The sequence below is a fragment of the Syngnathus acus genome, chromosome 24 (assembly GCF_901709675.1).
Source record: "Syngnathus acus chromosome 24, fSynAcu1.2, whole genome shotgun sequence".
Taxonomy (NCBI): domain Eukaryota; kingdom Metazoa; phylum Chordata; class Actinopteri; order Syngnathiformes; family Syngnathidae; genus Syngnathus; species Syngnathus acus.
The window spans coordinates 6,765,389-6,787,802 of NC_051108.1; the positions used below are offsets into that span (position 1 = coordinate 6,765,389).

General features: G+C 47.5%; 2 protein-coding genes and 1 long non-coding RNA gene across 8 annotated transcripts in view; 1 reads left to right on the forward strand and 2 right to left on the reverse strand.

The window, feature by feature from the left end:
- The window catches only part of LOC119118353, a 439,862-nt gene that overhangs the window by 175,196 nt on the left and 242,252 nt on the right, over nt 1-22,414 (reverse strand). The gene's annotated exons all lie outside the window — the stretch shown is intronic.
- On the forward strand, nt 1,321-8,923 carry esr1 (estrogen receptor 1). 2 transcript variants are annotated; one of them, XM_037245268.1, is made up of 10 exons: nt 1,321-1,401; nt 2,228-2,647; nt 3,133-3,359; nt 3,865-3,981; nt 4,355-4,533; nt 4,634-4,787; nt 5,183-5,321; nt 6,299-6,432; nt 7,012-7,195; nt 7,406-8,923. In XM_037245268.1, the coding sequence occupies exons 1-10, from the start codon at nt 1,334-1,336 to the stop codon at nt 7,680-7,682; spliced, it is 1,899 nt and encodes a 632-aa protein (XP_037101163.1). In that variant the 5' UTR covers nt 1,321-1,333; the 3' UTR covers nt 7,683-8,923. The 2 variants fall into 2 exon arrangements, with proteins under 2 accessions (XP_037101163.1, XP_037101164.1); XM_037245269.1 differs by lacking the exon at nt 3,865-3,981.
- syne1a (spectrin repeat containing, nuclear envelope 1a) overlaps nt 8,707-22,414 on the reverse strand; it is a 67,743-nt gene continuing 54,035 nt past the window's right edge. For 3 of the 5 annotated variants that reach the window (XM_037245240.1, XM_037245238.1, XM_037245237.1), the window contains 28 exons: nt 21,892-22,074; nt 21,672-21,818; nt 21,430-21,584; nt 21,201-21,348; nt 21,018-21,112; nt 20,692-20,929; nt 19,979-20,173; nt 19,584-19,709; nt 19,082-19,237; nt 18,830-18,988; nt 18,555-18,721; nt 16,471-16,633; nt 16,213-16,400; nt 15,990-16,140; nt 15,473-15,655; nt 15,260-15,397; nt 14,999-15,190; nt 14,615-14,912; nt 14,301-14,369; nt 13,565-13,698; nt 13,357-13,483; nt 13,076-13,281; nt 12,780-12,986; nt 12,537-12,665; nt 12,226-12,468; nt 12,070-12,144; nt 11,205-11,263; nt 8,707-10,025 (listed from right to left, as the gene is read on the reverse strand). In XM_037245240.1, the coding sequence (XP_037101135.1) occupies nt 9,746-10,025; nt 11,205-11,263; nt 12,070-12,144; nt 12,226-12,468; nt 12,537-12,665; nt 12,780-12,986; nt 13,076-13,281; nt 13,357-13,483; nt 13,565-13,698; nt 14,301-14,369; nt 14,615-14,912; nt 14,999-15,190; nt 15,260-15,397; nt 15,473-15,655; nt 15,990-16,140; nt 16,213-16,400; nt 16,471-16,633; nt 18,555-18,721; nt 18,830-18,988; nt 19,082-19,237; nt 19,584-19,709; nt 19,979-20,173; nt 20,692-20,929; nt 21,018-21,112; nt 21,201-21,348; nt 21,430-21,584; nt 21,672-21,818; nt 21,892-22,074 (4,611 nt within the window). In that variant the 3' untranslated portion in view covers nt 8,707-9,745. Of the gene's footprint in view, nt 10,026-11,204; nt 11,264-12,069; nt 12,145-12,225; nt 12,469-12,536; nt 12,666-12,779; nt 12,987-13,075; nt 13,282-13,356; nt 13,484-13,564; nt 13,699-14,300; nt 14,370-14,614; nt 14,913-14,998; nt 15,191-15,259; nt 15,398-15,472; nt 15,656-15,989; nt 16,141-16,212; nt 16,401-16,470; nt 16,634-17,557; nt 17,653-18,554; nt 18,722-18,829; nt 18,989-19,081; nt 19,238-19,583; nt 19,710-19,978; nt 20,174-20,691; nt 20,930-21,017; nt 21,113-21,200; nt 21,349-21,429; nt 21,585-21,671; nt 21,819-21,891; nt 22,075-22,414 lie in introns of those variants that run through there. The other 2 variants (XM_037245241.1, XM_037245239.1) reach the window with 2 other exon arrangements.

Below are 22,414 nucleotides of genomic sequence, written 5' to 3' on the forward strand. Positions count from 1 at the left end.
TTTTTTTTAAAGACATTTTAATTATTTTACCGTCTACCGTGCATGTCTTTTAATGGACAACTAGATGAATCAAGTTAAAACCACCAACTGTGATTGATCAAAAATGCATGTCTGCGCACTCCAGCCCTTATTGTCACCGTGGATTCCTGGCGAGATCTTATCCTTCTAATGACTGCCTTTTCATCAAATAAAGAGCTGCAGCGACGAGATTACCCGTTGTCATTTACGCACATGAAATATGGCCTCTAATATTGACCTCATTTACATACAAACCAGCTCTTACAAAAGTAGCACTTTTTGATGTCAACAAGACAAAAATGATGCCTGTTATGTGGGTGCCAAGTAGTGAAGCTAAAAGTGACACAGCTGTACAAATGTCCCATTAATATTCACTCGCAGTGTTTTTACTCCCGCGTTAAAGTTGACATGTTGACCTCCTAGTTATTCTAGGTCAGGTTAGACTCTGCTCCGTAGCCCGCAAAACAGCGGGAAATGCAAAACGTGCATGACAACGCTAAAGGAGCTTTAAGTGCTTCTAAATGAGCCAATTAAGTGATTAAATTGGCTCCCTGTATTTTCTTGCAATCTAATACGACTTCATTTTGTCCCCCCTCTGGGGAAATGCAATGAAATATATATATATCATCTGGGCTACTTGTTTTCCACTTGACCTGACATGTTCTGAAAATGGGGCTGTTTACTCAAGAAAGAGATGGGAAAATGAAGCCTCTGCCAAATGTCGAGCTCTTCCTCCCTCGCTGGAGGTCTGCAGTTGCTTTCGACACTCGCATTAGAAGGACACGGCTGACAGGTAAGCAAGCAAATAAACACATTTTAATTCAAGCGCCTCATTGTTTTGGATTTGTAATCTCAAACAGGATTGATGCCGCAGCCTTATTACAGCTTGTTACCAGTTTTGGGCGGTGCAAGGCTTTTGCTTTACCTTGACATGTGGTCCCGAAACATGCAAGGACTCCTGACTAGGCTGAAGTCTTTTTGATTTGCGTTAATACTTCTACCTTTGTTTGCTCTGTTGTACAAGAACCACGAGTTGGCGTCATGGTGTCTTGCTATTGCCCAAACAAAGCTCTATTAATGTCATGAAATGATGATGAAAATAAAATAGTCTGTATCTCTTTGATTCCATCATTGGGAGTAGATTGCGTAATTACTGGCTGCTGAAATGAGATTTGACCTACTGCGTTGTTTGCTGTGTTATGGTGACCTGGCGCTCAAACGCACTGCCTCCATCGATTTGACTGCATCTTTTAATTTGTTTATCCTCTTTTTTTCCCTTCCCACTGATTCCACTTTGCCCAGCGAGTCCAGCTGAATGAGCGCGAGTCGAAGGGATGAAGGAAAAGAGCCTGGCGGCGCAGAGGACGCTTGTCGTTTAAAGAGGTGAGCGCCGACTTTGCCGTTTGGTTTAAACGCCGCCGTTCACGTCGGTGCTGTGATTTGATTTACCGCCGTCTCAGGTGTGTTCAGTAATGCGTCCGCTTGTACGTCAATGACAAATATCGGCTTAATCAACAAATTAATATTCAAAATATTCATCCACTCGTGTAAAACAAAGGTGGCGGAAGAGGAGGAGAAGATGATGTGGTGGCGTGTGACGGGACAGCCAAGTTGTACGGGAAGCACTGTTTGCATTTTGTTCAGCTTGGTGTATTTTTCTTCCCATCCCTAATGGTTATGCCTCTACACATTCGAGGACAGAAGGGCGGGAAAGGCGGGTGGGAGTTGTTTTCAGGGGGGCCCGGGTGGGGGAGAGCTTAAGGAGAAGAAGGAAAGGCGTACAACTGGCGGCCCGTGGGCCACATGTGGGCCATGCCCACACTTGGAGTGGCCGCAAGAATAATGTTTTTTGAGTGGGCGGGGGGGTGGGGGCAGCCCCCATTTTCATATGAAACCCATATTGTGGGTTTATCTGAAATCTTTAGAAATGTTTTGGGAACTTCTCTCAAAGCATTTTAAAGGGAATCCCAATGTGGCCCCCCCAGCAACGCTGCTGAGAAATTGGGCCACCCCTTCCATCGTTTAAGATGCCCATCCCTGAGGAAAAGGGACGAGAAAAGTAACACATCTGTATGTGTGCGAGAGACAGTGGAACAGGAGAGAGAGCGCCACTCGTTCCTGCCCCCCCCCCACCCTTTCTCCCCGCCAAGGGGAGAGCAAGTCTAAATCATGTTGCTTATCAGTACCGTCGTGCTGTGATGTTGCTCAGGCAGAGCCCGGCAAAGAGCAGGAAGCCTTGCAGACCACCGCCGGGACCCGGTATCCGCCCGGCCGCCCCAGAGCTGGAGAACCTGTCCCAGCCGCGCCCGTCGCCCCCGCCTCGCGCCCCTCTCAACGGCATGTACCCCGAAGAGAGCCGGGGGTCCGGTGGGGTGGCCACGGTGGACTTCTTGGAGGGGACGTACGACTACGCCTCTCCGGCCCAAACGGCGCTTTACAGCCACCCTGTGCCGGGCTATTACTCTGCGCCCCTGGAGACCCACGGTTCGCCCTCGGACGGCAGCCTCCAATCACTGGGCAGCGGGCCTACCAGCCCCCTCGTGTTTGTGCCCACCAGCCCCCGACTCAGCCCATTCATGCACCCCCCCGGCCAGCACTATCTGGAAACCACTTCAACACCCATCTACAGGTGAGACCCAACCCTCTTTGTCTGTTTTGTTTTTTTTTGGGTGGGAGGTGAATCTAGGCAACTCTGACTGTGGTTTGCTGACTATGCAACTCAAAATAACCAAAACAACAGTTTACACGCCTTTTTGAAAATCAAGTGTTTTCATCTTGTTAACTGAAGGACAGCTTGTGTAAAAAGAACATAGTGTAAAAAGCCAGTGACCCCGGCAGATGTGCTCAAACACTAATTACTGTATGCGACAGTATTGTTAGTTTAATCTTTGACTTGATTCAAAACATGGCCGCTATCACTGCGGACGCGCTCGAGCTGCATTTCAATTCCAGAGATTAAGCACCGTTCCGAAAACCTTGAGCCGGGAACAACACGTAAGAGCACCGCCGCAATGTTTTCATACGTGTACAATTAAATAGGGAGTTTTTTTGCGTCAACGTAGCGATTATCTTTGAACTGAATGCCAATGTGAAAAATCCTCATACCTGTGGTAGGTCCAGTGAGACGATCAGTCAGCAGCAGGCGTCCAGGGACGAGCAGTGCGGCACTAGTGACGAGGCGTACGTCTTGGGGGGCTCGGAGGCCGCCGCGGCCATCGGGGTCTTCGAGATGGCCAAGGAGACGCGCTTCTGTGCCGTGTGCAGCGACTACGCCTCGGGCTACCACTACGGGGTGTGGTCCTGTGAGGGATGCAAGGCCTTCTTTAAGAGGAGCATTCAAGGTAGACCCAACTTTCTACAAATGATTATTTAAGATGTGTAAGGTGTAATTTTGTGGGAAATTGTATTCTGATCCACTATAGCAGGAGGATTAGAAACAATTGTGGTTGTTGAAGGCTCATCGACAATGCTAGCATTCCAACAAATACAAAGAACCAAATTGTTGCCACATGACAGAAAACAAAAAGAAGCAAAAATATGTGTCCGCCTTACTTTGAGTGTCTAATCCCCCTCTCAGGTTGTGCTTCCACAGACCGAAAGCTCCATCTGCTCTGTGTGGCTTAGTCATGTTTGTGACGCCATATTGATGCAAAGAACGGTCGTAGAAACCAATAGTCTCCATGGCGATGACAAAGCCTAGGATGCCACCTTTTAATTTCCTCCATCACAGATCCATTTAAAATGGGAATGGAGTGTTCTTGGACACTAAATAACCTCAATGTGAACTGAACACGGGAGCAGGGCCCCTTCCAGTCTGTAATACATTTCCCCCCCCCCCATTTTCAGGTCACAATGACTACGTGTGCCCAGCAACCAATCAGTGTACTATTGACAGGAATCGCAGGAAGAGCTGCCAAGCGTGCCGACTTAGGAAGTGTTATGAAGTGGGCATGATGAAAGGAGGTGAGGAGGAACACCCAAAAGAATTCTTCTTACTTTTCTATATTAACTTGATGGAAGTCTCGTAGCGGAGGCCCGTGCTGCAAAAGCCACAAATATGTGCATCCACTGGGATTCTTGTGGCTAAGTTTAACTTTAACCTTGAAGTGATTTCCTCTTAAGGAGTACGAGCTCTTATTAGTGCACACCCACACTTTTGTTTTCATACTTGAATCTCTTAAACTATGTGCTGCTAGCCTGCTGACTTCTATTTCAAGACCATGACCATCTATTCGGTGTGAGGCATCAGCAAGTGGGATTCTTTAGTTTTACAAATATAATATCATACATGGCATATTTCCTCATTTAATGCTCGCTATTCTGCTGTTTCCACAAGGAGTGCGCAAAGACCGCGGTCGCATAACACGCCGTGACAAGCGGCGGACCGGCGCCACGGAGAAGTCGACCAAGGAGGCCGATCATAGAAAAGCGCCCCTTCAGGACGGGAGGAAACAGTGCGGCGGCGGAAGTGTCAGTGGGGGAAGGTCGTCAGTCACGGACATCCCTCCTGACCAGGTTCTGAATCACTGGGAGATGGAAGCTTCCAGAAAGAGTCCTCCTCAAAAGGATGAAGATATTCAATTTGAAGAATGTGTTTCTTTTCCGCCCTCGTCAGGTGCTTCTCCTGCTGCAGGGGGCCGAACCCCCCATATTATGTTCCCGACAGAAGCTGAACCGACCCTACACAGAGGTCACCATGATGACGTTGCTCACCAGCATGGCTGACAAGGAGCTAGTCCACATGATCGCCTGGGCCAAGAAGCTGCCAGGTAAAGCCCAAGAACAAGCTCGCTCAGAAGCGCCACTTCTGGCAAATCTGAGGCAGGTTTGAACACCGAAAAGAGCCCACATGGACCACATTCCAAAATGAGACGTATGTCAACAAAAGCTCCGCTTTAATTGCAAATCGGGAGGCAATATCGGTAATTATACACCTTGTTATGACAACATGGCGACTGCACACGGTTGCAGATTACGACAATAAGAGCGGCGGAAAGCGTGCATATTTTGTGAGTGGGTAGGCAGAAGCTGCTAAACGCTGTTATTAGCCGTGACGGATCATCCGATGAAGCTATCTGTGTTTGGTCTGGCTGCTCAGCGTGAGTCACGGACACGCGGCTAGTGTCAAGCGCGCTGTACGAGTGTCACGTGACTTTGTGCTCAGGCTTCCTCCAGCTGTCCCTGCACGACCAGGTGCAGCTGCTGGAGAGCTCGTGGCTGGAGGTGCTGATGATCGGCCTTATCTGGAGGTCCGTCCACTGTCCGGGCAAGCTCATCTTCGCTCAGGACCTCATTCTGGACAGGTAATAGAGGAAAGGAGCACTGGCCTACTTCTGGGACGCGTCTCCATCACACTCTCACACACACCTCAAGAGTGACACATCAGCATTGTAGATTTTCCATTTCGCACCTTTGCGGCCATTGTGCCATCCCAACACGTCTTGTCATACAGTGTCGTACAGTGAAAGACTAATTATGTGTTCCCCGCGGTGAAGAGAGGACACCCCCCCACCCTCGCCGTCATCATTATAGAGCCTCGCTGACAACCGGGACAGATGTAATCAAAGCCTCAATGCACAGAATGATAGAAAATGAATAGCAGCGGAGAGAGGGAGAGTTGAGAGGACGAGGAAATAGATGGAGGAAGGGATGGCCGCCCCCCCCCCTTCAGCCCCCCGTTGTCAGAGTAAACAACCTGACCAATCATCACTTCTTCTAAAAAAAAAATACAAAAAAACGACAGAATGACAGATGAAGCAGAGGCAGACAGCCAAAGCTTTTAGCTTGCAGTCCTGATGGCTCCCATTTGATCGGGGGAAATGTATTAGCGTATTATCTCTAAAAAGCTGGCCCCTGGCGTAAGTGTCCTGCCAGATTGGACATGATGACTAAAATGCAGAGGGTCGGGGTCGACGCATTCCCTTAGCTGCGGCGCCACCTTCGCTGTGATAGCATCCGACCTCCCGGCGCTTGTCTATCGCGCCCAAAAGTCGAGCAGGGAAGCCATTGGCTCCATTAGCTCCTCATCTGGACATGTTATTTGGCCTTGAAAAACATCCAGGCATTTCCTGCAGCGCTTGTCCTCAGTATGCTTGCGGGTAAGCTGAAGCTTCTCCCAGCTCGCTTTGGGTAAGAGGCAGGGTGGTCAGATCCCAATTTGTAACATCTGAACTGATTTTTAAACAGTGAAATGCCAAACAAGAGGGATTTGTGTTCTTACTCCATTTATTGATGACTTCAAAGATACATGGTTGGCGGAATGTTTGTTTACGCTGCGCAGGAATGAAGGCGACTGCGTGGAAGGCATGGCAGAGATCTTCGACATGCTGCTGGCCACCGCCTCTCGCTTCCGTATGCTAAGACTCAAGCCCGAGGAGTTTGTCTGCCTCAAAGCAATCATCTTGCTCAACTCTGGTGAGCTGAAAGCTTTCATTTGAATCCATCCCAAAGCTGGCGACGAATGCGCCTCATCAAAATTTCTGTTCCCTATTCATTGTTTGCGCTCTCGAGAGTTGATGCGTCCCAACAACGCCCACACCTGTAGCGGCGAGCGCGAACACGGTGTCCCGGAAAGGGCCGTCAGTGCCGGTGAGGCTGACGAGCGTTGCCGTGGCAACACGTAGCAGCGGGCGCATAAAAGATGAAGCTATTCGGCAGGAGCGGGAAAGCGAAAATACCAAAGCGATGACGGTGGCGCCTCAGCTGCATGAGCCCGATGGACTTGAGATTGCCGCGTGGGCATCCAAACCTCCACTCTCGACCTTTGATACAAACTTTCCTGCACTATTTCCTCAAATAGTTGTACTCCTTCGACTAGACAGCGTGACCCAATTAGTCGTTGCTGGGTGCATGATCTATTAAAAGAGACATGGTAACAACTGAGCCCTTTGATCAGCACGGGATAAGTGGTATTAAAAATGGGTGGCTGTTATTCAAAGAACGGAACAAGAAGGCCAAGCGCTCACTGGTCATGCACTTCTTGTCTCTGTTCAGGTGCCTTTGCGTTCTGCACGGGGACCATGGAGCCGCTCCACGACGGTGCGGCGGTGCAGGACATGCTGGACACCATCACGGACGCCCTCATTCATCACATCAGCCAATCAGGATGTTCGGTGCAGCAGCAGGCGAGGCGCCAGGCCCAGCTGCTGCTCCTCCTCTCTCACATCAGACACATGAGGTCAAAGAGGTTTTTTGTTTTTTGAACTCGTCAATGGGGATGGGCATATTGATCCTCAATTCTTTCTTTTGGAATTTGTATTATAGTTAGTTTTTCATTTAATTAGAGTTTTGTTTTTTAAATTTAGCTTGAATGATTTTTATAAAAATACATTTCAAATGACATCAGGGTTTCACTATCATCATCCTAAACTTTGATGTACGCCTGCAGTAACAAAGGCATGGAGCACCTGTACAGCATGAAGTGCAAGAACAAGGTGCCACTCTACGACCTGCTGCTAGAGATGTTGGATGCTCACCGCCTGCACCGTCCCGTCAGAGCCACGCAGATCTGGTCCCAGCCTGAGAGAATGCCTCCTAGTGGCAGTAACGGTGCCGCCTCCAGTTCAGGAGGTCGCGGCGCACACGAAAGTCTGAGCAGAGGGCCGCCGTGTCCAGGCGTGCTGCAGTTTGGAGGCTCCCGCCCTGACTGTGCAGAAATCCTGTGAGGCAAAAACAAAAGATCAATGTTGTACTGGGGGTCATTTGATGATTATTTATACATTTCTGACATCACTTTGACATCGCTCTGACTTTTCCACTGTTGCTCACATGGCTTCTCCCTCGTGCCAACAGCACTATTTGAAATTCATGTTTTTCTTTTTAATAGTTTGATTCCCATTCAACCAAAGTGCACTTCCTCTAAGCTTGAAGGTGCTATTGGGCATTATTTTCATTTGTTTGCATAATAAGCTGTGATTAATTACGTGTCGGTTATTTACCTGTCAGCTGAGTAACAGCGTGTCTCATGTCTAACGTTCGCTACACAAGCACCAGTTTGGTCATATTTGTAAACCACATATTGACCACATGTTGATAACATCAGTGTTTGTGTTTCTGTCCGCTGTGTTGTTGGGAAAAAAAAGCATCTGCAAGTTACGCAACTTTAAATCCGAGCCAAACTGTCATTGGGTAACTTTGTAGATTTGTTCTCTTGCACTTGTTTTGTATTAATTGTTGAATATTCTGGTCTACTTGTCATTTTATCACAATTATGTGCTGAAAAGCATTCATTGATTGACTAAAAAAAATCTGTCTTTGGGAATTCATGTATGTAAACATTTGACAAAACAAAAATTGAGCCATGGCTACGTCTCAAAGTATTCATTATTTGTATGGATTTAAAATAACATTGCAATTTCCCCCTACATAAATCTAATTTCTTATTCTAATACTTTCATACTTAACTTGCAAACAAGCATACAACAATGTATTCCATAATTATTTTGTGTTATTATTTTGTCTTTTTGTGTTTTACGTTCAACAACAATCACCATCAAACTGAATGGCTTGCTTATTGCATGTCTCTCACCAGAGCATCCTCGCTAATGTGGAATTATGGAAGCCACAAATCAATAAAATGACCCTAACACAAAGAAATTGTCAAACTCAAATTACAAAAATTTATCATCCGACCGTACCACATAACGATCGTATGACTCCGTACTTTGGAAAGATTCATCTAAACAGCGCTTAATATTTCAGTTTTTATTTGCAAAGAGTATTCAGTATTAGCAAACTGTACAAACATAAATAACATTATTCATAAATATATACATTTAACATTGCTGTTTTGTCCTGATTACTCAGGAATAATATCATCATGACAAGAATAAAAGCACATTATCATTAGCTTCACAACCAGTGATTGTTTGGCTTCGGGGACTTTCAAGAACATGCGTAGATAAAAAAAAAAAATGTGAGAATTATTTTAGACAACTTGTTTTCCAAATTCGTGTACTTTATCACATTAGCTCCTATTAGTGAAACACTGAACATAAAAAAATACACCTCGGCATTTGGCAGGGACAAGTTAGCTGATTCGGCTCAAAAATGTGTTTCAATTCGTCAGTGCAGTACCTTTCAAACAGCCAGTGCGCGGGCGCCCAAAATGTAATTAGAACGACAATAAAATGTCGCAAAACGAATTAAATTGCAAATTTAGTACTCAAGAACAATTTACACGTTATTAGCTAACTGGACGACGTTGCTTCAAATGTCCCGGGCTAGCTATGATGACAGCTGTCATGACATCCGGGGTGTTTATCCCCGGAAGCTAATCACTAATTGTGTTTTTTATTTACGTTTTATTTTACTCTGTAAACGTCAATAAATTTACTAAGTGTCAAGTTTTTGTTCATTTGATTTATATGTGGCTTTTTGTCTGTGCTGTTATTAAAGGTCTAACATGTCTACACACTTCACTAATAATATTCATAGCTGATTGACCATAAATAATAGCAGCACTGGGAATAGTAGACGACTTTGGCTCCCATTGAGTGTATATAAATAGTGCTTTGTTCTTCATTAGGAAACAAAAAACCAACCTTCATATATATGTACACATACATTTAACAAAATAAATATTTCATGAAGGTTCATTAGTACTTCTTAAAGGGCCAGTGACATATTGGTCTCACGTCCTGGTCGTAATAATGATGGTGTAGGGCACAGGGTGAAAGGGCACATTTGCAGGAGTCCTTGGCAAAGCGATGAGAGAAAAAAAGGCAGCTTATATGGGCGGAGGTCCATTAGTATAGCGAAGCATAGGATGAAAGGAGCGGGCAAAGTTGTTGGCGTGGTGACAACTGTAGTCCTCCTGGCTCATGGGCACCATGCAGGCCAGGGCGATGAGGAGCAGGAGCAGCAGATGCATGGGCAAAGCTGCCCGCAGGACCCTCTGCATGAAGGACGGCTCCTTGGAGGAGGGGGAGGGCGCCGATGAGACACTGTTCGAAATGTCAGAACGGGAGGAAACGCAGCCAGCGGCGCCGGTGGGTGACCTCCTGCGGCTGAGAGGGAGGATATGCAGAAAAAGGAGTCAAGCACTCGAGTGTTTGCAAAGCATTGCTTCGTCCATTAAACTTGTTTCAATGGACCGATTTCTGCACCAAAATAACATTTTTCGCTTATCTCTTAAATACTTTGGACAGTGCATGATGGTTAATGACCACCTAGAACTGTTTTAAACAGTCTAATCATTTTAGTTAATGTTTATTATTAAAATCTAGATCTCTGCACGGCCTTAAATTGAGTTTCTGCTAACCTTATACAAATACACAACATTTAGCATGAGCACTGTCCTTTTGAAAAATCCAAAGTTGTGCACAAACGACACGCACGCATACACACACGCAAGCACGTGAGCAGTTGACACAAATCACAAACAATTCAAGCACAAGCGTCACACATGGAAGAAGAGCAGCAAGTGGGAGCAAGTTGTGTTGAGCATTCTGTGCTCTTATTTTACAGACGTAAGCAATGATAACGTTACAAATGTCTGTCTGGATAGTTCCTCTTGTTAGTGCTATGAATCAAGAGGAGGAACGACGTGTTCTTACCTCGACCATAAGCTCAACCGCCCCACCCCCACCCACCCACTCATGGCCACGCGCTCTGACACATGCCTCTGATAGCACAACATCGGATGTCTGCAGCTATCTTCAAATTATTGAGCCAAAAGATTTTGATACGTGGGCTAATATTGCAGGCCTGCTGACTTTTTATGATTAAGTATAACTCCTTAAATGTTATTTGTAGACACAAATGATGCTATATGTGGAAAAGATTTGGGGAATGAAACCAAAAGGGAGTACGGAAAAAGGAAAGAGGTAAGAACGTGGGAGTTGGAGGGGAAGCTAGAAGGCTTATTGCATCACATCCCGTTAAGAATGAGAGGAAACCTTAAGGGGAAACAAAAAAAGTGAAAATAGATGTTGGCATCCAGTGGGCCAGTGAGTGGGGGGGGTATGAGTACAAGCAGCAAAGTGAAGCAGTGAAAGAAAACATTCAAAGGCGAAAAGGGAAGAGCCCGACAGGAGGCTGCTCCCGATCGCTTGTGAGCTGGTCACATGACCTCTAGAAAAAGCGGGACACCATGGAATGCCATGTTTCTATTTTGATCTGATTTGCATTTAGAGTTCCACCACGGTCCCGTCTTTGTAGAGCTCAAGGAGCGGTGCTCGAGGTACCTGTGGCGCGGGCTGCTCTTGGGGGGTCCGGGTTGGGCCTGACTACTTTTGCCTCGAGGCTGAAGGGCGTAATGAGCAGGGAGGGAGGCGTCAAAAAAGAAAAGAAAAAAGAAATGTTTCAGTCAAGAGGCAAATGAGGACAAAAAATAACTCAGGAGAGTAAAGCCAAAAAACTTTTCTGCAGAGAAACAATCGTCAACAAAGCAGCAATGTAATAATCAATGATGTGAATGATTGATTGATTGATTGGCAAGAAATCTGGCTTCTCTGTAAAAAACAAAAGACATATTTAAAAAAGAAAAGCCAGCTTTTCTTGTGCATTTGTTTGCCGGATCAACATACTGAAAGCAGCATCTAAAATAATAAAAACTGTACCTAAAAAAAATTAAACACAAGCAGGGCGCTCGACCAGAAAATATTACAAGCCTTTTTTTTCTGACAAAATAATGGGACTTCCAATTTGACCAAAATGCGAGGAAAACAAAATTGCTGTATTGCATGGACGAGGACTATTAAGGCCATACTAAAACGACAAAATGTTTACCACAATAAAGTCAAACTTTTACATTTTATAAAAAAAATTAGACAAAAAACTCATTATTTAAAGTAACCTGGAGAAAACGAAATCCTACTAAATACTAAAACAACCATATGAAAACAACCATAAATTAATCTAAACAAAAACCACATTAATTTTAGTGAATTAGTTTTCCATAATTTCAAAAAACACATTTTAATCGGCAAAATAAAAGCGCAGCTTTCTTGCTTTACTTCGCAACATTAGGCGTGCTTTCCTTGTAAATGTGACTTTCTAGCATGGCCTTCATACTCCTAGTTGATGTCCGAAAATGAAAAAGAACATTACCACAGGTGAAAGAACCGGGGCTGCCAGAGAGACAGCGGCGATGCCTGATTTGCCGACAGACAGTGGTGAGAATTCCTGAATATAAAAGAAAAATTGCAAACGTAAGAGAGCAGCGAGTGCAACGTCTCCATTTGAAGTGTCGTCGTCGTGCCCCACCTGTTGCGGACTCTGAAGCTCCATTTGCTTCTGCAGCTCGTCCAGGTCGGCATCCACCTGACGCAGGAGCAGACGCAGCCTGTTCCAGATCACGTGCACCTTCTCCTGCGCCTCCAGACACTCTCCGCCCGAAGAGCGGTGGAGCGGCGCCGCTGTGGCCGCCGTGCTGACCAGCAGCTGAGCCGACAGCTCCTGGAGGGACGACACCTTCTGCTGCGAGTCCAGCAGCTCGCGCTTGATTTGCTACGTGAGGATGAAATTGTGTCAAAAAGGGTTCTGACTAAAATGGAAGAAATATGTCGTCAAAGTACCGTGAGTGTCCCGTGATGAGCTCGCAGCGTTTGCCAGTCTTGGTTGGGAGGGATGGGCACCACCTCGTTTCTCCTGCGGTCGATGTTCTCCAACCACAGTAGCAAACCGTGACTCATCTCGTGGAACTCCTGAAGGGAAACATTTTGTTCATGTGCGGAAGCATTCTTCTAAAGTGTTTAATTTTTCCTCTTCACTCTTAAACTTTCCCTCTCTGCATGGTCAACATTGTGTTGCTCCAGCACCTGGCACTGCATGAGCGCTCTCTGCAGCTCCTCCCTCCACTCCTCCAGCGACGTGCCGAGGCGATCCCAGTGCGCGTTCATATCCTTCAGAGCGTCCCGCAGCTCCCAAGCCTCCTCAGAGTCGGGTTCCGACTGAAGGAAGCCGGCGCTGCTTAAGTTGACGGATAGGACCTCCGACTTGTGGCTGTCCATCCCCTTCTGAAGCTCCTGAGCACCATACAGGGAAAAAAAAAAAAAAAAACGGAATCTTCAGAAAGAAGCGTTTCTGAGAGATGCTTGTATTTGTAACCACTAACCCTGAGCTTCTTGATCCTCTGCTGAATGGCATGGATATCCGTGCCAAGCTCCAGGCCTCGCAGCTGGCCCAGTTCGGCCTCACAGCGACCCAGCCACGCCCGCATGGTCTGCAGGTCTGAGATGAGCTGCTGCCACTGCTGAAGGTTCTGCTTGTGCTTGTCACTCAAAGTCTGAGCCTCAAGCAGCTCCCAGCGCTCAATCACACCTGCGTGGAAAATAACACAGCTCCGGACTTGCTTGTAGAACAAATGATGTGCTGTGTTACGTAAGAGGGACGAACCTGCATTCTGACTGTCAGTGCTGGTCAGGTTGGTGAGTCCCGGCATTTCATCTTCATCCTCAGTGAGCTCTCCCTCGGCTCTCTTCACCGCGTCTATGCTGCCGCGACACTCTCCCATTAGGCGCATCTGCATCAGCGATAATGAATTTAAACATAGAAAATAGATTTTTGTTTTTTTTACTGCAATGAATCAATAGCAACGACTCACATAGCCCATGTATGTGGAGTCAGCGTCGGGGCTTGAGCGGCTGGCGGCGTCCTCTCTGGCCTGCAGCTGGTAGCGTGATGCGTCCAGAGCCTGGTCCAGCTGTCTGAGGCTGGCCTCCAGTTGTCCTGGGTCGCCTGCGCACAAAACGCAAGGGGGTGAAAAATCCCTAACTGGGCAAGTATGTTGTCATCGGGCATGTTGGAGACAGACAGGATGCATGCATTAGTCGGAAATGGCCGGTTAAACATGGTGACTAGATGTGGATCCAACATGCAAAATATGCAAAGGATTCTTCTCAACATGCTGATTGACATGACTGTGGATGGATGGATGGATGGATGGATGGATGGATGGATGGATGGATGGATGGATGGATAGATAGATAGATAGATAGATAGATAGATAGATAGATAGATAGATGGATAGATGGATAGATGGATAGATGGATAGATGGATAGATGGATAGATGGATAGATGGATAGATAGATAGATAGATAGATAGATAGATAGATAGATAGATAGATAGATAGATAGATAGATAGATAGATAGATGGATGGATGGATGGATGGATGGATGGATGGATGGATGGATGGATGGATGGATGGATGGGACGTGCAGCTGCCGTGCTGACCCCTGAAGGGCCGCTGTTAGAGAAGCACGATTTAGTATGGAGCTGGTGGCGTGCTCGCTCCTGACACATGCCGCGACAATCCTGCTCAGTTCTGCGGTTCCTACCGGAAGATGATTTCAATGTGTTCTCAGTCAGTTTTATATAGGCCTCGGGACTCTCGGGAATAACTACGTCTGAAGAGGAAAGACAAAGCATTCAGTTTGTGGGTAGCAGAAGCTCTTCCAGCTGTGGAGGTGTGGGCAGGTGGCCCAAAACCTTTGTTGGTGTAGTGCACGGTCTTGGCCCCAGTAATATTCAATCAGTATCATTTCAATGTAAAAAGAACATGTGTTGACAGTGAAACAAACTTCTCTTCATGTGCTTGAGGCGCCCTCTGTTGTTGCACGCTGTAATAACAGAACTCACTAAAAAGACTAACCTGACAGTACTGTAGTATCTGTCCTCAGATACTCCTCGTCCTTTCCGCTCATTCCACTTTGGTCGCGCCCCCCCGGGCTCTCCAGACCCCGGCTCAGGTCGTAATCGTGGTCCCACTCCAACGGGATTGAGTCCACGCTGGCCGGAGTGTCCCGGCCCGAGCGCTCCGCCCGAATGAGGGTGGCCGGCGCTGAGGCCTGGCGACTGGAGGTGCGAGGAGGCGTGGAGTCGCACCACTGCAGCTCGCATAGGTCGGCGCCGTCCTCCGTGTCGGAACCATCCAGCTCGTCGTCCACCAGCTGGGAAATGAATGGGGAAAAAAATGAAAGCAGGTTTCCACTGCGGTGTACATTTGTAATTGCTCATATGTGTTGAGTGCACTCACGGGCAAACGCGTAAGCTTCTTGTAGTATCTGTTGACGCGTCCAAAGACTTCCTGGTAGTACCTCTGCAGCTCCTCTAGCTCTTCTTCGATCACAGCGGCATCCAGAGGTTCGCTCTTCTTGATCAGAGCGTCGCCCTGCTTGAACACCAACTCGATCTTGCCCGTGTTCAAATGGATCTCCTGCTGGAATGCCTGAAGCAAACACAAACACGGGTTGGGTCATCGACGCCCCGGGAGAAGCCACAGACGCTTTGCGGCTACCTTGAGTTGTTTAATCTTGGCTTGTACGTCGCACTCGGAGAAGTGCTCAATGTTGGTGAGCTGTAGGTCCATCTCGGTCAACCACACGAGGATGCTGTCTCGAGCCGTCTCAAACTCCTCACGCTGGTTGATGAAGTGCTACGGGAACATTTTCCTAAGCGGAGCTAGCTAAACCTAGACTAAATATATCGGCTTTTAGCGTGCAGTCATTACCTTGAGACGGCGTAGGATGGCGGCCACCCTCTTTTGCAGGTTGTCCCACCTCTTGTTCCCATCATGCATCATCTCCCTGAGACGGCAGGACATGTCGGTTCGGTTCTCACGGGCCAGGCGGCGGTACTGCTTGTTGATCAGCTCCAGCTGGGTCAAGCACTCCTGCACTTGCCGTTGGAAAGCCTGCCCACACAAATAGGAGTATTTTATTATTTTCTAGAATTGAATTTCCACACTTGAACATTGGAAAAAAAAAAGCAAGTTTTACGCTTTCGAGCCCAAGCTCAGCCACAAACATGACGGATGGCAGCAGGCCAGATCGGACAGCACCAGTGTGACGGACTGCCGCAGCTGAGCAGACCGGCTCAGACGGGTTTGTGTAACATGACCCTTTAATGTTTCCTCTATCATGGAGTTTCAATAACATGCAAAGAAAGCCTGACTTGACTTGTAACACTAACCTAAATCCCTGCCTGCCCGATTTGCACATTTAACACTATCATAGACATAAACCCACCTCAAACTTCTTCAGTTCCTCTTTGGCAACAGTATAGAGGACTCCAGAAGAATTGGGCGTAGCCGATGTTCTCTCCGAAGTCTTCAACCACTCTTCAAAGCGGGAGTAGTCATCCAAAAACTTATGCCACAACCTCCAAGTCTCCTCAATCCTGCACAGAAACAGCCCAGGATTAATTTAACAGCCGATTGGATTCCCGCGCTAGCTCATTCGCGACACCGACTTGAGCCTCCTCTCCATGGACATGGCGCAGATGTTCCTCCAGCGTCGGTCCAAGCCCCTGGTGGCTTGCTGGATGGAATCGCACTCGGTCTCAGTGGAGCAGGCGTCACAGTCGTGAAGCAGTACCTCGCACAGGTTCAACACGGACGCCACGCCCGTGCTGTGCTTCTCGATGTCCTTCTGCAGCTCCTGGAGGAAAAAAGGTGCATAGTGTAAAGAAATTGTGACATATGTAGAACCACTGGGTGCACAGTCTTGCCTGCTGCTGGTTGAGCTTCCTGTGGATCTCCTGCTCATCACACGTGTCGTAGACAATGGGCCTGGAAAGCTCGGACTCGATGTGAGCCAGCCAAGCGCGCAGGCTGCTCATGTTTTTCTCCAAATGCTGCACGGCCACTAGGGTCTCCCGCAACTTCTTCAACCTGAAGGCAGAAAGCCAGGGAATACAAATAAGAACTCATCTTAATTGATTCCATTTGAATGACAAGTTGCAATCAATACAGTAATTGAAATAAATGCTCTCAAATTTGCGATAGGTCAACCAAAACAAAAACAATGTGCACAAGCTGCAGGTGGCCCCAGCTCACACCCAAAACACTCACACGCCACTTGGAGGCACATCTCCAGCACAACTAAGATTAAAGATTAAAGATTAAAGTCCCAATGATCGTCACACACACACCTGGGTGTGGTGAAATTTGTCCTCTGCATTTAACCCATCCCCGTGTGATTTTAATCCATCCCCTGGGGGAGAGAGGAGCAGTAGCGGTGCCGCGCTCGGGAATCAGTTGGTGATCTAACCCCCCAATTCCAACCCTTAATGCTGAGTGCCAAGCAGGGAGGCAATGGGTCCCATTTTTATAGTCTTTGGTATGACCCGGCCGGGGTTTGAACCCACAACCTTCCAGTCTCAGGGCGGACACTCTACCACTAGGCCACTGAGCTGGTCAAAAAAACTAGAAGGTGACGGTGACATTAAAAATGTCACACATGGCCTTCACTAGCCACTTTGTGCATTTGTGTTCTCAACTTAAAACTGTATGCAATTAATAAATTACCTTAGTGATATTATTGTATTTAATATAATTCAGTCAGCTGACAAAATTTCTATGTCAATCCAAGTTATCCATGTTTGTTTTGATCCAGAAACTAAAATCTGCAATACACTCTCGGCAAAATTACACTGAATACTTTTTGCAAGCAGCCATAAAAAATAAAAAAAGGCAACAGCCGCACAACTCTTATCCCTGATCCTTTGCTCAAACATAAAAGATGACTTGTCATTTAGTCACCATAAAAACACAAAGCTACAACACAGCAGAAAAGCTTGCGGGAGGTTGTCCTGCCTGTTCACATCGCAGTCACAGTATGGCAGATCCTCGTCCGGGCTGTCTGCCATCTTCTCGCTCCCCAAGTCCAAAAGCATGGGAGTGCGAGATTCCCCAAAAAAGCCGTTTTTAGCAAGGACGGAGTGCAAACCGTCTTCTCTTCCGTCTGTGTGTGTGGACTTTCTCCTCCGGAATGTACACAGTAAGGAGGTTGGGTTGAGTGGAAAGGGGAGGGGCGGGGTGGGGTGGGGGCAGCTGCTGTTGTGTTGTGTGGCACAAGTGTGACTTATCAACTGTTGTGCTCCAAGGTTAAAAAAAAAGAAGTGTGTGTTGTGGGGATAGAGTGACAAGTCCTGCCGTTTCTAAATGTGGACTTACAGTCAGCGGCATGTGCTAAAGAGGCGGGCAGAAACATACACAGCAAAGCAACACAAGCAAAGAAGAAGCCATGCATCATGACACCAGTGCAAAGTGTGGAAAATTGGTATGCGCAAAAGCGTTGCACTAGCAAATGGCGCTGGAGCGAAATTGCAGTAATAGCTTTAAAGTTAATATCCCCGCGACGCGTCACTAGAGTGAAGTAGACGACAACGAGAGCGCAGCTGTCTGTGTGAGGTCAGTGTGTCCTCCCCCGATTCTCTCCAGAGGACGACAGCCGGATGGCGGCACTGGAAAAGTGGTGGCGGGACTCCAGAATTGCATTTCACAAACGTCTGGATCTAAATTGTACGTGTTTGAAAGTCGCCAGTAATTGACAGTTCACAGTCCATTCATTCTATGCAGCTGTAGTCTGTCTAAAGTGGGACGGCAACACCACAAGGACAAAATAGTAGATGAACTACTATTATTGTTTCTTGTTTAAATAATTTTTCATATTATCATGCAGTAATATTGCTTCATTTTAAATCGAATTACAATATTGAATGATTTAAAATATATATTTTATGATGATAATACTTATATAGATTGATAATCCTATGATTATTTTTTCAACATAACTTTGGGTTTCACCCACCTGGCTGCAATGAGGTCGAGGAGGTGCGTCCAGCGCTCGCTGACTTTATTGAGCTTGTGTTGTATTTCGGCTGCCTTGCTGTCCTGGCTGGCCCGGGCCAAGCGTTCTCCCGTGAGCTGCAGCTGCTGCTTGTTCTCCTGGGCCACGCAAATGTCTTCCTGGTAGTCCTGGTGGGGCATCAACAGCAAGTTGACACATGAGGACTTGGAGGAGGAGGAGGTCGGCGTTTGTGTGTGTGTGTGTGTGTGTGTGTGTCGTTCGTGCGGCGGGATCACCTTGCGCAGCTTTTCGATCATCTCCTCGATGCTGATGTCTCCGTTTTGAGAGACTTTGCTCTCCATCTGCGTGAGCCACTCGCACAGCTCCTTGTTCTTCTCATTGAACACAGCCCACTCGTTCAGCTTCTCGCTTACTTGCTGCCTGCGCAGGGAAACCTGACAATACAAACATAACATCATGATACTGGATCAAACTAAATCCAATAAGAACAATTGAAAGCTTGCTAAAAAGCATACGAGACACTTTACCTGGTGGCACACTTCCTCCCACTGGCCCTGGAGAAGCTGGAGACGCTCCTGGAGTAGCGTGATGTCATCACTGCTGACCACGCCCACCAAGGTGTCTCTCAGGAGGGACAGGGAAGTCAGGTCATCATTCCAACCCTCCACCCTGTTCTCCAGCTCCTGTGTGCAGAAGACAATATGACGACGAGAAAAGCCCACTTTTTTTTTTTTGCCTTGCATCAATGTATGCATCCACACCCCCACTGGCTCTCTGCGCATGCTCTCCCTTCCTCCTTGTCTCTCTTTCACCCTGCCCCCTCTTTCTCTCTTTTATCTCTCTGCTCCTCCCCCCAGACAATTTGAGGACGTGTTATGCATCAAACATGAGCACAGGTCCAGGAACCGGTAATAACTGTGATGTGTCTGCTACAACAAAACCAGCAAAAAAAAACCTCCCTGTTATTTACTAAGATAAAAGATATAATTTTGTCGCATGATTATGAATAATAATGTGCACCATCTTCACCTTGCATCTCATCTGCTCGGCGTGCAACTCGTCGTGATGGTCTGGCAGCGGCGCCGACAGCTTCCTCTTGAAGGCCCTCAGCTTCTCCAGCGAGGCGTCGATGCCTTCCTCGCATCGCTCCCAATTCTACACGGCAAACAGCACATAAATGCAAAAAAAAAAAAACGCAGAAGAGCGGACAGGGAACACCGCGCTCCAATGGGCGCGGGCTATTTTTAGCACCTGGATAGAAAGCGGGGGTTTATCTGAGGATGGAACGGGATCATGTTTGGGCAAGGAATGCCGCAGCCAAGTAGAAGTCAGTCAGCAGACACGATGTTACGTAGGCAGTCCACTTTTTAAATGTATTTCCCAATTAAAACGACCAGTTTGCTCTTCAACCACTACTTCCGAACCTTGAGCAGAGCGTGCAGCTCCTTCCTCTGCTGGTCCAAGCGTTGGTGTGCGTGCCTCCACCTGTCCTGCACCTCCATCAGCTCCGTCTGCAGCGTGGACTCGGCCTGCCCGTCGGCCGACAGCAGTAAGCTCCTGCCGGCCTCCACCGTCAAGATGTAGCCACCCTGCTGTCTCTTGAGTACGCGCTCGCGCAGCTGCAGGAGCAGGGACAGGGAGAGTGGACCGAGGGGGTAGAGGTTAACTAAGGGAGTCTACGGTTGGTTTGAAATGGGGTGCGGGTTTGGTTAGACACTGGCTTACTTCCTATAAACAGGGATGAGAATGCAAGTGGCGGTGTAAAAACACTTAGTTCTCCGCGTAAGTTAACAAGTGGAAATGATGTGACGAAAGTAGCGCCAAAATGCTCCCGAAAATAAGGCGGATGTTGTCGCATCACTGCTGCCAGTTAGTTAGGTTTACAGAGGCAAGCCGATTTCCGTAAGATGCCGTCGCAGTGGGCGGGCGAATGCTCGCGAGTCGCCGAGGCTAACGTTTCCGCTTCCCTACACCCCCCCATATATAAACAACATTTTCTCAACGGATTTACACGATTCACGAAAATGATACTTTCGACAAAAAAAACAAACACGGAAATCTGCGGATCCGCGGAAAATTCTCATCCCTGTATGAATGTCAATAGTGTGGAATATGACAGGACTGGTTTACATCATACCTGTATCTGATCCAGCAGGTTCCTGGCCTGCTGCAGAGCGATGGTTTCCCCTCCGGGGTGACGTGCGTCCAGCTCGCGCGACACATCCTGAAGCCATCGCAGCAGCTTTTCCAACATCTCCTGGTAGCTGTGCCACTGATGGAGCAAACTGTCGATGATGCCCCTGCGCTGCTGGGCGCGCCTCACCACGCCCTGCCACTGATTGGCCAGCAAGGCCAGATTCACACTGAAGTCATCTCTGTTGGAGGAGTTAAAGTCCGTTATTAGGATTCATTTTACAAAAGTCTAATTGTAACCTATGAGTAGATTTTCATTGCTCTATTTACCCATCAGCCACTTGTCCTTGGTCCAGCATATTATGCCCATCGCTGATAATGGAGTAAAGAATCTGCTGCTGGCTGAACATCTCAGCCTGGAACAACTGTAAACAAAGACACACCTTGTCGACGGGAAACTGACATTCTTCCTTCCTGTCTCCCTTTCTCCTTTTCATAAAGTGAAATTCTGACCTCATGCTCTTGCTGCTGCTCCAGCAGACTTTGGTAGTTGCCCGATACTTCGGCAGCCAGTTTGTGCTCCGCCTGAGACAGGAAGTCCATCCAGGCTTCGCACTTCTGTAGGAATGTCTGGTGCAGGAGCAGCGCCGCCTGCAGTTTACTGGAGTCATAAAGTATTTTTTTCTTTAATACCAGCGTTGAGCTGACCAGACGGGAAACGTGCGGGGGCATAGAGGCGTACCTGAACCTCTCGCTGAGAAGAGCGGAGTGAGACGCCCACGCTCGGTTCAGCCTCTGTACACGCTTCAAGTCTCCATCGCTAACCGGAAGTCTGTACATGAGCATATTGACACGCTCCAGGTCTGGAGACAGACTGCTCAGCTTGGACAAGGGAGCCTGAGAACAACAACAACGCTCGCTCGCTCACTCCCATCCCGAATGAGGATAGACGGAATAAAAATAATGGATGGATAGACGTCTGACCCGCAGTTTGTCCATCCGCGTTTGAACGTCACTCAGTGCCGGCGAGCCGAGCTGCTCCGACTCCTTCAACACTTGCGCAGCTTCGGCGTCCGTTTGAACGAGCTCATCCAATTGGTCCCTGAAGCCCTCGCAAGCTCGACTTCCACACTAGTCAATGACAATAAACAAACAACCGTGAGAAGACAGGTATCAAAAAGGATTTGAGTTCCTCGCTACGTACCTGCAGCGCCTCCTGCTGCCTGCGTAGCGAGTGCGGCAGCGCCGACAAGCGATAAGTCAGGGACATGTGGTCGGAATGCAGAGCCGCAAACGAGTAGGCGTCCACTCGGCTCTTCAGCTGCTCTCCCAATGTTTGCAGCTGCTGCAGGGAATGTTTCACCGATTCCTGCTCACCAAGACATTCCTGTAATACCAGTGACATCAATCAAATTTTATTAAAAAAATGCACACTGAAACAAAAGTTGAGGCCCCAGGCTAGTTCCCAATTTTATTTTCCAATTTTCGATGATTTACTTGAGAACTAAAATCACAAGTCTTTATGTTAGTAGCTATGGCTGCCAAAAACAGCCCCGTTAAGAATTCCATATTTTCTTTCCTTTTTTAATTCATCAATTAAGGAGTCGAGAAAGAGTATTAAGGCAAGAGAAAAATATCCCAAGCAAGGAACCACACTCTCCCAGCAGGACACTGAATGACCCCCTGTTGTGTAAATCAAAGGCTTGTCTCGCCACTCTTTAAAGGCT